This window comes from Pteropus alecto, unplaced genomic scaffold (assembly GCF_000325575.1).
Source record: "Pteropus alecto unplaced genomic scaffold, ASM32557v1 scaffold7, whole genome shotgun sequence".
Classification (NCBI taxonomy): Eukaryota; Metazoa; Chordata; class Mammalia; order Chiroptera; family Pteropodidae; genus Pteropus; species Pteropus alecto.
Genome location: NW_006494614.1, coordinates 33,159,042 through 33,173,756, shown reverse-complemented (window position 1 = coordinate 33,173,756; position 14,715 = coordinate 33,159,042). Strand labels below are relative to the sequence as shown.

Here is a 14,715-nt window from a genome sequence, read left to right as displayed (position 1 = left end):
ACAGAAAAACAATAGCTGATAATTCAGAGATCAGTGAGGTGGACTGAGTAGAACACAATCTTGTAACAGCTGACACTTTGTTTACTTTGTGCTAGATGTGGTTCCCAGGGCTTTTTATATAATCCATTTAACTCTCATAAAAACCCTATAATGTCTGTATTAATGTTCTTCTCACTGCCATTTGCCTGAAGGCCATACAGGTAGGGTTCCAATCAGGCAAGAATGGCAAGGCTGATAACAAGAGGGGAAACGGAAATCCTTCCTTTTCCACACAGGTGAGCAAACTTATTCTCTCACTTCCACACAGGAAAGGGAAAAGTGTGAGAACTCTTCTTACCCACTCGCTTTTCTGAGGAAGGGACAGTGACATTCTGATTGCCAGGACTGGGAGATGCCGCTGAGCATACTTTCTTGGCATGGTAAGGTCACTGGGCAAAATCTGACACTGCAAAGGGAGTTTGTAGGTTTAAGTGGGTAAATTCCATGGCTGATATTCAATATTTTAACAACCAGTTTACTACCACTAGACCAACAATCATAACAGAGGCAGGTCATAAACCATTGTCGTGGCTAGCATCAGCCCAGGTAAAGTTTATGTCAGTAGGATTATTAGCCTGGGTATTGAGAGCCTCGTTGTGATTTTAGCTTCACCAAAACAGTCTTCTTAGTAAGAGACAAGCTATTTTGATTTCCATTAGTCTGACTTCTATGTCTTATTTTTTCAGTTCGTTCGAGGGCTTAGAGGGGAAAGACAAGGATATGATTAATGGTCACCACCAAACTCCCAACAGTCCTTTGTACTTTTCAGATAATAATGCCGTTTCAGGTGACATTTTAAAGGTGATACTGACAACTAAAAGGCATTCAAAAGTCAGGATCAAGCCTACACTGTGGACTGTGTGGTATGAATTAGATGGAAAGAGGACGGGCCATTCATGTCAACCTCCTATTTAGACACAGATGGACCTGATAGTCCACCACAGGGTAGGTGAGGAGGGGCCAGGATCTGTGACATGAAATGATCTTTGGCAAAGAAAGTGAAAGAGCTTTGGGACCAAGGTAGCACCCCCATTACTCTAAGAGTAAGGGTTCAGCAAACTATGTGCACTACATGGCTCTTAACAAGAAATGTGCGAACCTCTGGACTAGAGTTAGGAAAGTAACTCTATAGCCTGGGGTGTGGGGAGAGGGAGGGAAGGAGAGAAGGAAGAGAGGGAGGGAAGCAAGAAGGAACAAGTATGCTTAGAGCTGAGACCTTTACTGGGGGAATTGGGAAAAGGCAGAGAGGAAAGAATGAGGGCAGAACTCTCACCGTATCTTACTACGTGGGGATCCCTTTGCATGTGAGCTGAGCAATACTATAACCTTTCAAGCTGAATTATTTGTATCTATTTGGGTGAGTTCCTAGAAGGTGAAGAAAGTGGATTTTCCCGTCTTTCATAATTGGGAGCACAAAAACAATGTAAAAGGCAAAGACAGGTAATCAAAAATGTTTTAATGATTAACGTTTGGACATTATTTAACAGTATGGGTATATCCAGATGAGCTAAAGCACATTTTGACAGCACACTATTGAATGTTATAGTTTGTTTTGAAATATGTAAAGACTTTCACAATCTAGTACCTAGGAAGACATACATTTACAAATATACACATTCTAGATTTGATAAGGTAAATGTAAACAGATGCTGTGACTCCTTCTAAACAGAAAACCCATGAGGCTAGTAAGAGAACCAACTGGCTCCCTATAATATGAATGTGCAAAATTAAAGCATGATAAACTGATATTTACATAAATATCAAACCAACAATTAGTCTATACATTGTCAATGACCTTCTAAGATGTGTCATGAGTGGTTCAATGAATAATTTTTTCCCCAGTGGAGAAGGTATTCAGAGACTAAATTCCGACACTTTAAAATGACACACACAATATAGTCTCTTGATCTGTTTGACCACTGCCTCAAGGATGTGAGACATGATTTTATGATGAGTAGTCTATTATTTTTAAACAAGCGGTTCTAAACAAATCTTTAGATTCTAAGCAGAAAAAATTGCAGATGCTATTACATTTACATTTAAAAAAAAAACAAAACAATCCAATTTCCCAGTTCTCTTATGCTGTAGCTATCTGTTTAATTTTACCTTAAATTTTTTAAAGGAAGGTCCTCTTTTCCCCCTTTATTAATTTTGGTAAACTAGGCACATTTTAAAAGGAAGTTTGTGTCAAAACAGATAGCAGTACAGAAATCAATCCATATTTGGACCCTGGCAACCAGTTCCCTATTGCTCATCTATAGGACTCTATCAAATGGTAAATAATCAATCATTTCTCTTGAAAAGTATATCTCCTCTTTCTCAAGAGTGGAAAGAAACATGAGCTTTGTTTCCTGTATAAAAACATTTAGCACTTCAGAAATTAAAAACGGCCTACTCATCCTACACACTTCCTAAAATCTTGAAGATAAAGAATATATATTTAAGTTTCACCAAGACTGCTTTAGAGCCGCCTCCCACCCCCCGCTTTTTACATTATTAATAGTGGCACTCAAAATAAAAAAATAAGATCTGTTAAAAAGTTAAACTGCCTGTTTGTTCCACTAGGTTTGAGCCTGCCTGATTTAAAGCCAATATTATAAAACTGAAGGTGCCGTTTCTGATTTCACATGTACAAGTCACTTGAAATTGTGTCACACACTAGTTTCATAAATCACGGTCTTTGATTCTTCTAAACAGAGCTATTAAAAATGAATAAAAACTTGAAACATACCCTAATTTAAACTAATAAGCTTTGGGCCCTGCTTTTTAAATCTTAAGGCATGTGTGTTTCTCTACTGTAACAACATTATACAAATTTACAATCACATGCATGATCTACAGTAAAAAAAAAAGTTTGGATAACAGTGTTTTTAAATTGTGAATCACAATTCAGCACCTATCATGTTATAACTAATAAGGCAACAGCAGTGTCGTATACTATAATAACGTCCCCTACGCAATCTGAGCGCGGGGGTCGGTGAGAGCCCAGAAATGTTAAAAATCTTACGCCTACTTGTCTAATCTGTATACATTTTCTAGGGGTTCTGAACTGATGAAAGAGGTCCTACACGAATCACACTATTGTAGGCCGCACTAGTTACAGCAGCTGTTAACGAGCATCGGGCACAACTCATACTGTGCTTACAATCAGACGACGTGGTTTGGAGGTTTGCAACTCTCCGACCTCAATCCTTCCGTTGCTTCCTCGGCTTCACATTGTTTTCCAGGGAAGCAAAGCTGTTGGTGTGTCCGTTCACAGCAGCCACGGACCCGTTCTGGTGGTCCCTCAAGTGCTCTTTCCTCTGGGAGGCCCCCTTCTTGTTGTAAGTCTGAAATGTACAAGGGCAGGTGGGAACATACGACTCGGGAGCTCTTTGGGGAAACTGCATCCCTAACACTAGGCCTAGCTTCCTTTTAGGACCAAATGCTATCAAGAAGGAACGAGTTGAGCAATATGAAAATGTTTTTTTTTTTTTTTTTGCCACAGGTTTCAATTACTCTTCTATTTTTTGAGGCTTAGCATAGGGTAAGTTCACTGAATCATAGGCTACAACACAAATACTATTTTCAAAATTAAGTAGGAAACTGAATTTATACTTCGTTATTTTGCCCTTTCAGTATCTAGAAAGCAGGGGATAGGAGTTGTGTGGCCCAACTGGTTTCTCCCACTCTGCAGTACCTCTCCTGCCACTCATCTTCCTTGTCTACAAGATTTGCTCATTACTTCAGCAACTATTTTGGCCTTATGTACAAAGTGCCATGCTACTGAAAGCAGTTTAAGCATTATGTCAGCTCTGTCAGGTCCTTCCTTTAACCCCCCCCCTTGTAGACGGTGAATAACCCAAAGTGTAGCACAAACTATTAGCAGTATATGAACTCAACTCAAATATGCCATGCCCAGGTATGTGTGAATAAAAGTACAGGTGGGCACAAAGAAGAGGGAATGTGGCTGAGGCCCCAGGTAGCTGCTAAACACTACCACCCTTTACTGCCTCTGTATCCGTGGCCTCTGTCCTTGCTCCTGACCTCCTGTGCCTGCCCTGGAACCAGGCACTGCCCACTGGAGGAGGAACACACGTCATCCAGGGGAGATGGGAGGCAGGGGAATCAGCAGTGGCCACAAAATGGTCAGGTTCCACCGGAGATAATCTGCCCTAAATGGACCCTTCCGTGAGCAAAAACCTGCATTATATCGTGCACTTGGAAATAAACTGAGCCTACAAACTTGAGAAGTGGATGTGTAAGGAAACTGGAACAAAAGGGCAGATTTCTATCCATAGCTGATAGATTGTGATGGAAATTTCTTCAGACATTTAATTTAGCCATGAAGTTCAGGCTGTGAGACTTGACTGAAAATCACCTATCACGTGTCTCCCACAGGCCACAAGGGAAGCAACGTAGGAGCCTACTCGACAGTTTTGCTCTTCTACACAAATCCCAAGCCTCCTTGGTCAAAGATCTAGAACTCAGGAGATCTGGAACAGATTTAGCATCTTTTACGCTGGCAGTGACCCAGCCCTCCAGAAGTCAGGGGCATCACTACACTGTGACTACATTAGAGCCCGGTGCCTGGCACAAAGCGGGGGCTCCACGAGTCCCCTTAAAGGGACAGATGAGGGCCTTTGCTGATAAAGCCTCAAATCCCAACTGTCATAGAAGAGTGAGACTTACCTGAACGTAGAAATTTGTGAAAAGAATGATCAGAGAAATCATGTATCCAATCTGGAAATATAACCAACCAAGAGGGAATGCACACGGCCAGATGACCCCACAGGTGGTCTGGATGATTGTCAGCACAAACTGAAGCTGGTGGGGGAGAGGGAACACAGCTGAGCAGTGCGGCAACAGCTCACGGACAAGATGCCATGCCCAAAGGGCTTCTACCTGGCATCCCTGAAGTTCGTGGATTAACACTATTAACCTTTCTGTAGGTACCACGAACACAATGCATACACTAAATTTATCCCAAATTATATATTTGTCTATATTTGTCTTACATGTTCTCTCCTCCTCCCCTCTAAGCTGCTTAAGTCACCTTCCCTGAAATTCAGGAAATAGTTAATATTATCTTGTATGTTTGAAGGTTTCTAAGAGAGTAGATCTTAAAGTTCTCGATGCACATACAAAAACTAACTATGTGGTGATGGATGTGTTAACTAAACTTTCATAATAATGTCACAATATATACGTATTATCAAATTACGCTGTACACCTTAAACTTATACAATTGTTATATGTCGATTATGTCTCAATGAAGCTGGAGGCAAGAAAGCAAAAAACACACACACAAACTTCAGGAACACAGTACAGAGAGATGCCAGTTTTTTTTTAAAGGGAGGAAGAAAACATATGAGGTATATGTAAGGGAACCAGTGATGTCACTGCAGAATGTACAGTCCCACAGGACACTTTTCCTATTCCTTATCCCTGTACACTTTTGGTTTGGTGAAGGCTGATAAGTACATTTAAACTCTCATCAGGTTATAATGCTAAGCCCATAGAATATTTCTGATGAGTAAATCTCGAAAAGCTCGTGGAAGTGCTTAGAGAAACAAGAAAAAGGTGTTAAAATAAGGTGTGGCTACTGGAGGGTACATCTTCAAGAGGAAACTATCAGCAGAAGGCTGGGTTCTGCCCACTGGAGTTTTGGCCCAGCTACCACTGTTTCTATATAAAGAATTGTTTTTTTCTTTTTTTCTTCTTCTCTTTTTTAAGGTGAGTACTCGAGGTTGATAAACAACTAGAAGTGGTCCTTAAGATAAATCAAGGCAAACTGGGTGCAATCTTCCTCCTCAAAGAGCAGAGCCTAATGGAAGATTAACTTTCCCATTCTGTTCTCCACAGGGCCATGGCTGTGTGGTATAAATCAATCTCATCACTTCTCTCAAGTGTAATGAGAAGGTTAAAGAACAATTATCTTTCCTCACAGGCAGGTGACAAAAAAATTACCAAGGAATGTATAGCAACTGGCAAAAAGGTGATAATGAAATGTCAAACACATAAGTAGCTCAGATCTTCTCAGGTCCCCCCCCACCCAACTGTTATTTTTAAATATCGAAAAATCACAATTGACTTGGGGGGTGGGTATCTAAATCAGTTTGGTTGCCTTAGAAAAATATGTTAATTAGGCAAGGCTAGGGCTAAGAGTTTAATGTCTAAGCCCCACAGTCAGCTAGCTTTGGCCTACTGCCTCAGCATCCTCAGCTACAAAATGGGGATAATAACATGGAATCAGGATATTAGAACAATTCATTTAAAACTGCTTACTTAGCATGAGTACCTGACACTAGTAAACTCAACAAACATCAGTGTTTACATTAACAGTAACAGTGTTAATGATCAGTTCATGGAAGAATTCATGAGCCGGGGGAATAGGGATCTATAACATACTGACAATTGGAGAAAGCCTAAGGAAAGGATGGTGTGAAATAACTACCAAGTACAAACAGTTGCTGGGTGGCCTTGGCATGGTAAACCTCAGGAAGGGGATTGTCATCTGAAGCACAGACAAGTGTTATTCTTGCCTGTAGATGCTCCATTACACAAGGGCTGAGAGGTCACCCAGTACCTGCCTTAGCAAATATCCTCACTGCCTAATAAGCTACAAGCGCCCTGGACACATGCCACTCCGCAGCATCTTCTGAAACTCCTGGGCACACAGATAAACCATTTTCACTTTGGATTTTCTATTATAATTAGAAAACACATATATAGACACACATACGCACACATATGCACACGTGCTCTGTGCACAAACTAAGAACAAAGGACTGAACCTGAAGTCAGGAAATTAGATTCCAGGGCTCGTTCTGCAACTCAACCAGCTGTACACCCATGGGCACAGTTTCTACATCAATTAAAATTAAGAAAATTCTCTGCTCTGCCTACTTCATGAAGTTTTAATGGGATCAAATGAGGAAAGTGGGAAGGCACATCTTAGATGCTATTAAATAGCAATAAAGCCGGGAAGGCGGCATAAGCACCCCAGGGAAGAGCTCTGTGTACCCCTGGTAGCGCCTGCTGGGGAAAGAGGCCGAGTCACTCACCAGCTGCCCCTGCGTGATGTATTTCTTCCACCAGAGGTACGGACGCATGGAAGGGACTGAAGACAGACCATAGTACGAGTACATGAGGACATGGATGAAGCTGTTAAGTGTGGCACCAAAATAAGCTGCCGGAACAGAGGAGGTATGGAGAGAAGGATGCGTCAGTGTTTTATACATAACAGATAAAAAAACAAAATCCAAGATTCTTTTTAGAGCTGAAAAAACATATTTTTGCACAGAGGCTAGAAAACACTGCAGCAGCAGCGCTGCATGGATATGAAATCAGTATTCAGTTTCCACTCGGGCAGGTGGCCATCGGGATGCTTTAAACCCAGGGTCAACTGTAGCTGCCAGGTGGACATCTAACACAGGAGCCATGAGACCACCTGCTCCACTCTGGCACCTAAAGGCTTTGCCGCCAGATCCCCACCCACTCCCAGAGGCAGTTGCTTTGCTTGACAAGCCCAAGTGCCTCAGATTGCTACGGTGAAAGCTTGGGGAAGACAGCCGATGGGCACTATGTTCGAAGATGGCTGTCTCTACACATTGGCTGAGGTTTAGAGAGGCCTCTGAAGTCAACTCCTAATTACTCCCTAGGGCTGCAGTACTGAGGCCATATATCTATTTTTTTGATAATACGGTTGAAAGTTCAGTTCCTTAGAGATAAAAGACCCATCTTTCATCACATAATTTTTAATTTCCAATAGGACCACCAGTTCTTTTTTTAGACTCTCTATCCTCCTTTCCCACAGTAGGCAAACCAAACAAAGCTATCTGGCTTTTCCACATGCAGAGGTGAACAAGGCTGGGGTCGGAAAATAAGTTTGTGCTTTTGGCTATGATAGTAACTGGCTGTGAGACCTTGGACAAGTCATGTCCATTCTCTGGTTGTTTCTCATGGGTTAAGTAGTACTAGTTAAAATCTGTCATCTTGCAAGTTCTTTGAAAATTTAAAGCCTTCTTCAAATGTGAGGAGATGCTGTTTTTATTAGAAAGTTAAGTCACTTAATCTGCAGCCATGAAGTTCATGAAGGTGAGAAAAAATTCTATATGTGAATCTTGATGGGCCACATTAATCAAAGGCAAAAACATGTGAACAGCCTCAGAAGTTCTCGGTCAGATATGTCAGTGATGGATGACAGGGATTTTAATTAGGACATCTGTTAGAACTCTCAGGATGAACCTGAAGGTGACAACTTAATCTCTGAAAATTAAGAGGCTTCAGATGACAATCTTTCCCAAACCACCCACACACCCTTCTTGATTTTCTTCAAATTTTGGTGCTTGTCACGGAAGACATACTGCTAAACACGTTTCAGGGAACATGAGGGTCATTAAATTAGAATGCAGACTTCCTAACACACTACTTAGCTAAAGCTGTATTTCATTAATTAGCCTTGTTCTCTGGCATTCATTCAGTGGTGTGACTTCACTTTCCCGGCCTGCCCGTCAAACATCTTCCAAATTGTAGAGAAACAAGAATTAGAAATAACCTGGTACAGCTACCCTCTGTGACAGAAGACATTGTCCCTATTTCTTAATATGCCCCAGGCTAGGAATCAGTTATTTCCCTCATTTTGCCAAATCAGCACAGGGCATTTACCAAAATAGAAAAATGTTTCATCAGCTTATTGAGTGCCTATGCCACATAAACTATCATTAAAAGCATCCCAGACACAAAGTTCAATTGCTTGACCTAGATAGAAATCTACAGAAATGGCACCTTTTCTAAAAGCCTTAGTTTCAGTTTGGCCTCTTTGCTCATACCTGTCCCCAAATCCCCCCACTACATGAGACTTACAATGGCCGCAGGGGACCCAGTTCATCACAAACCACCAGATGTTCAGCATGGAGGCATGGTGGTAGACGTGGAGCACTGTGATCTGGTGGTAGTTCTTACGCAGGATGAAGAAGAAGGTGTCCATGAATTCTATGAGTTTGGAGAAGTAGTACCACCAAAGGACACGGATAATCTACGAGGAAGGGGGCATCAATGTTTCTCTGCAGTATTGCCTCTGATATGTTTGCTAACATCCCAGGAGCCCAGGTAGCCTTGGAGAGGCCTGAGTGCCCCACCGGCTCCCAAGGTCCATCAGCAGTCAGGTGCACTGGTCACTCCGAGATTGGCTTTAGCCAAAGAGCTTAACAGGGGGAGGGGGGGCGGTTGAAATGACATCAAGGAAGGTTTTCAAAGGGCCGCTGACACCCTTCAAGACTAACAAAGCAGGAGGCTCAAAGTTCAAATCCCTGAAGTCTGCTTGTTTCCTTGGAAGGAACCTGAAGAGCCATCAGTACAGAAAAGCCACCTGAAAGGCACTTCTGATTTCAGGTGCTGGCGTGGGGGCAGGTGACAGGACACGAGGCAAAGAAGAAAAGGAATCAGAACTTTCAGTGTCAGGTCCCTGCCCAACTGAATATGTCATCCAGGTGTTCTTAGGAAATGACGGCCCATGTTGAGTTTACGCCAGCAGACTTTCATGTAAAATTCAAAAGACTCAAGAATGGAAGTCAGAATCTAAAGACCAGCACCGGGAGGGTACCTTGGAGAAACAAGTATAGCATTTAAGACATTATTCTTGATTCCGTTTATATAAATACAGCATAAATACTGATAACACATGCAATTTTCCCCCTTGGAAACTGTTAATAGGATTTTTGCAGACAAGAAAACTTTAATTTTCATTTTATACCTTTCATGTTCAAATTTCCATACTGTGTACATAACTTTTTCAAGTTCTTTTAAAAATGTCAACAGGGATTACCAGGACAGTGAAGTTATAAGTCATTTTGTCTTCTGTATATGATTTATTAAAAAAAGACTACTTAAAATAATAAAAGAGACAATACCTTCATGTCTGCTTCTCCTGCGCTGCGTGTGCCCTGACAGAAGAAGTTGTATTCGCCTTCCCATACTCCTGTCACTAACTAAAAAAAAGAAAAAGAAAAGAGAAGAAGAAGCTAATCACCAATAACATCAGAACCATGTAAAGATCTATTCAATTAAACTTCATTATTTTCAGAATCTATAAAAGTTGACCTCAGGCTGGCTGAGGCAAGTTTGCTCTGAGCGAAAAACATAATGATAGGAGAGTATGAACAAAGTTTAGGTTTAAATGATTTAAGTCTCAATGTCTCAAGCGGTGGACCCGGGAGTCACGCTAGGCTGCAGCCTTCACAGATGCTTCTTTATCGAGCTGATTTCCTCCAGATTCCTCAATTCATGAGGCTGTCACAAATGCCCTGCCAATTCCAAGGCCCTACCAATCTAATCACAGGCTCCCAGTCCTGTCCCAAGTGGCCTCAGGGAAGATCACCATGTCACAATCAGGCTTTCCCTCAGTCACTGCTTCTCGAACTGTATAGCACCAGAATCCCCTCAAGGGCATGTTAAAACATGCATCGTGGGTGGGCATTTCTGATCCAGTAGCAGGCCACTTGTGATGGGGTCCCCCAGTGATATTGATGCTGCTAGACTAAAGACCACACTTCGAGAACCACTGCTGTAAGCCTAGGGATAATTTAGCCCAGCCCCATCATCTTCATTATTTCCTGTTGCTGTGTCATCCCCTGGACCCAAGAATAGACCTCTGCAGCCTGAGGAAATTGTGCCCATTTCTCAGAATTCACCTGCAGCAGAGTAGGCACTGTGGTGTCACAGAAAGGACTCCAGAATTGGGGTGCAAGCTCTAGGTTATAGACCTGCAGTATCACTGGTTCACTGTGGAGGCCTCAGTTTGCTAGTCTGCACACAACGAGGATACCTGGCCTAGATGAGACCCAAAGACCCACTCTAACAGTCCAGAGGGAAGCTTTCATTTGACCACCCTGTGTGTGTCCACTGTCTGTGTTCTAGACAAACACCTATGAGATGCTATTCTTTGTCTGAGTAAATTAGCCTAGGGTGACGCAGAGTTTTCCTTGTGACTTTCCCTCTGGTGGCCAATCAGTACCAGATGGGGAGAAATCTGAGGTGGCCTGCCTTGTGTCTGATCTCATCATTGCATCTAACACAAGGGACTGGCCCCGGGTCTCAAAGTGCATTGCCCAGTCCACCTGCATTAGCATCACATGGGAACTCATAAGACCTGCAAGTTCCTAGACCCACCCCAGACCTTCAGAATCAAAATTATGAAGGTACCCTCTGTGGCTGGAGGGTACAAAAAGGGGTGGACTATCAAGGCCGGGTCTCCGAGTGCTGGATCACGGACACTTTGAGAATTTAATAACGTGGCATCAGTATCACCCAGGAATTTGTCAGAAATGCAAAATCTCAAGCCCTACGTAACAGACACCTACTGACTCGGAAACTTCTGGGTGTTAAGCCCAGGGGTGTGATAGGTTGTTTTCCTGGTGATTAATGCAGCTGAAGTGTGAGAACTACTGGTCGAAATCGGTAGCTCCCATTCTAGCTGCTTAACATGATTACTTGTGAGCTTTTAAAAATTGCTAATGCCTGGCCTCCCCCCAGACCACGAACCAGCATTTTGAGGGGCCTTTTACCAAGCTCTCGAGGTAATTCCAATGTGCGACTAGGAGTGGGAACCACTGGTTTCATGCTAGTTAACTTCAAATAAGAAATGGTTCGCCTACTGGTGCCTTGAGAAAGATATAACTGAGAATCCGGGCTCCAGAGCCTCCCTTTCCTGCCTCCCCATCCCCCATCCCCCTGCCGCGAACACAGTTTAGCTGGCTGAGCAACCCAGACTCCTTCAGGGGAGAGCAAAGGACTACATGGGTCTGAAGACAAAATTGTTAAACCTCTACCCAGTCTGACCTCAGAAATAAATGCAGACAGTGGGTGTAGCCACTGTACTTACACTAAACACCCTAGAACCTGACAGTTCTTCTATGAACTTCCTTTTTGTTGTTTTCCTTCTGCTTTGTCATCATCTATACATAAAAAAGCATTAAGAGTTAACATGGCCAAAGGCCGGCACAAGGATTTAAAATACACATGAGGGGAGGCATCATTTAATCATGAAAAGCACCCTGGATTAGGAAGCAGGGCTGGTCAGGCAACCGTCTCCATCTAGGCCCAGCGCTGAGGCAAGCTGCTAATTCCCTTAGGCTTTGGTTGTTTTTCCTGTAAAAAGATGAGGTTGGACTAAATATCTCTAAAGGTTCTGTCCTAATTTTTGACAATGTCTTCTTGAAAACAGGCCGCGCACAAACTATACTATCTGCTCTTTGAAAGGCCAGCACCCATTAGAAGGTATGTTATCTTTTAAGTCAAATATCACTCTCTAAAGTCGTGGCCAGTTAAGTAGACCACATGCAGACCTGTTAGAAGTTCCAAGAATCAAGACAAAAAGCCCGAGTCCAAAGTGTCGTTGGAGGTGGGTGGGGTGCTGGTGTGCATGTCCTCAGGTGACCTGAGGTGGAGAGAAGGAAGTGCTGCATTGGCACAATGTTCGCTGCTCTTCCTCTACTCTAAGAGGGAATGGATGAATTATCTTCTGTGGCTGGAGGGTACAAAAAGGGAACTGATGGTTCTTGATGAAATTTTCAGAGAACTACCGCAAATGAGAATAAGAACGACACAGTAAAGTTTTCATAAAGATAAATTTGTACAATTTAAAATACACTTTTATTTAAGACAATAGCTGTATGTGGCAAAATTCAAAATTTACTAACATGATTGTTCTTATGTTTTTTGAAATTTTATCATCTTATTAATCTAAAATTCTACGACCTACCATCACTGTTTTCCAGCTGCTATTTTGGTTTATGGTGTCCCAAGACACCCTGAATTAGTTTTCTTTTGCCAGTTTTAGCATAGGACGGCTGGTATATGTGTGTGTGCAGAGGTATGGATGACTGCGTTCATGAATGTCTACCTTGGCAGGGGTGGGGGAAAGCAAAGGACTTCTCTGGGGAAGAAGATGAGAATTCTTCCCTGTAATCCCACAGATGCCCCAACCTCAAGGGTGGGCGCAGACTAAGGGGTCTGTTAACCCTAAGAGAAGGTACTCTCCGATGCATGCCTCCTTTATTTAAAAAAGTCTTTCAGAAGGAATTCAGGTGGGATTGCCTCAACTCTTCAAGCTTAATTAACCTAAAATTCCATTTGCCTTTCCCCACATTAAAAAAAAAAAAAAGCTAAAACCTGTCTTAAAATACCTGTGTTTGGTGGCTAAAGAACTCAGACCTAGGTCTTGGGCAGTGAGCTTGCTCAATACGAAAGCATAAAGCAGGTACATAAACTGGAAGCTGCTCATTCAGGGTCACCTCACTGCCCTGAGTCCACCATGTGTCTCTCTCTACCTTGTATAAGGGGGTCCTGCATGAGCCCCACCAGGCTTCACTACAACTCTCACTTTATCAATCGCTGCTGCCACTCAGCACTTCTTGGGCCCCTGTGCCTCTCAAACTATAGAATTTTGTGTTTAAAACCCTTCAGGGACTCATCCTTGACTTCAGAATGAAACGCTAAATCCTAGGCACAGTATTCAGGTACATACATTCCTCTATAATGTTCCTTTAAACTGATCTTTCACGCCTCCCTTAACAGCAGTCAGACAGGACCCACTTCTGTTCTTCAAGCATGCCTTTCTGTAACCACTACACAGGGACCACGGGGCAGAGCAAGGTTTGGGTGCTGGCCAGAACAAAGCTAAATCCTAGCTTTCCCACATTTAACTAGGTGATCTTGAGTAAGGTATTTCAATCTCTTTAGGTGGCAGTTTCCTCACTCTCTAAATAGGATAAAAACAATACTCCTGCCTCTTAAGGCTGAGAAGTTAATGAGCTGAAGTGTGTATTGCCTATCTTATCCAACCTGGTGCACAGGATAAGCACGTAAATGTTAGCAATGACCATTCCGGTTTTCCTTTAGCTGGAATGCTCTCTGCAACCACGTACCTCCACCTCCAGCTCTTAAAATCCTATCTATCCTTCAAAGTTCAAATTCAATATCTTGATGACTGCTCCCTTGAGCACTCCGGTCTGAAGTCTGTTCTCCTTTCTCCAAGCTCACCCTGCCATGACTCGTACTTACTTCCTCAAGTGCTCTGTTTAAAGCCCTTTGTTAAGCTCTAGGAAGTGGTGACTGTCGTTCCCTCATCCACAGAATCCAGCACGGGCACCTGTACACAAGAGGTGCTGAATAAATATTTGCTAAACTAATGACAAAGAGCTCAAGGTGCTGCCTTTGTTCCTCAAATCTAGGCCTAATGTTTTATTTGCAGAAAAAAAAGAGCTTTATTTATGTTTTGCAAATGGAGCAATTGAAACACAAGAAAGCCTTTTAATGAGGCTTGAATATGACAATATTCCTCTGAATTTTGTTCACTAGATGCAAACCGGTCTTCACCAAATGTCATATTGATGACATAGCAAGTTCAACTCTTAAATATTCTTGGCTTCAGAAGGGATAGAATAATTTAATATACAAGGACCAAGCACCTGAGTTAAGGTTTATTCATCTAAGACTCCCAACAATCTTCCATGAAATGGGCCAGCATCAGGATCCTGTTTCCCCCATTCCCCTGTCAGAAGAGTACAGCCTCTGAGTAACAGATCCCAGAGGCTTTCAACGCGGAGGCTGGCCTTCCCTCCAGCCCCACGAGTACTTCAGGAGAGGGGATAATGCTCTAGCCAAAGACACCTCAGCCACTGTTTCCCTTCAGGG

The 14,715-nt window shown here is 42.6% G+C and overlaps 1 protein-coding gene across 3 annotated transcripts in view; it reads right to left on the bottom strand.

The window, feature by feature from the left end:
• Positions 1 to 1,474: 1,474 nt before the first annotated feature.
• ELOVL5 (ELOVL fatty acid elongase 5) overlaps positions 1,475 to 14,715 on the bottom strand; it is a 68,373-nt gene continuing 55,132 nt past the window's right edge. For all 3 annotated transcript variants that reach the window (XM_015600608.2, XM_006926434.3, XM_015600609.2), the window contains 5 exons: positions 9,933 to 10,010; positions 8,887 to 9,058; positions 7,086 to 7,210; positions 4,711 to 4,845; positions 1,475 to 3,368 (listed from right to left, as the gene is read on the bottom strand). In XM_015600608.2, the coding sequence (XP_015456094.1) occupies positions 3,225 to 3,368; positions 4,711 to 4,845; positions 7,086 to 7,210; positions 8,887 to 9,058; positions 9,933 to 10,010 (654 nt within the window). In that variant the 3' untranslated portion in view covers positions 1,475 to 3,224. The remainder of the gene's footprint in view (positions 3,369 to 4,710; positions 4,846 to 7,085; positions 7,211 to 8,886; positions 9,059 to 9,932; positions 10,011 to 14,715) is intronic.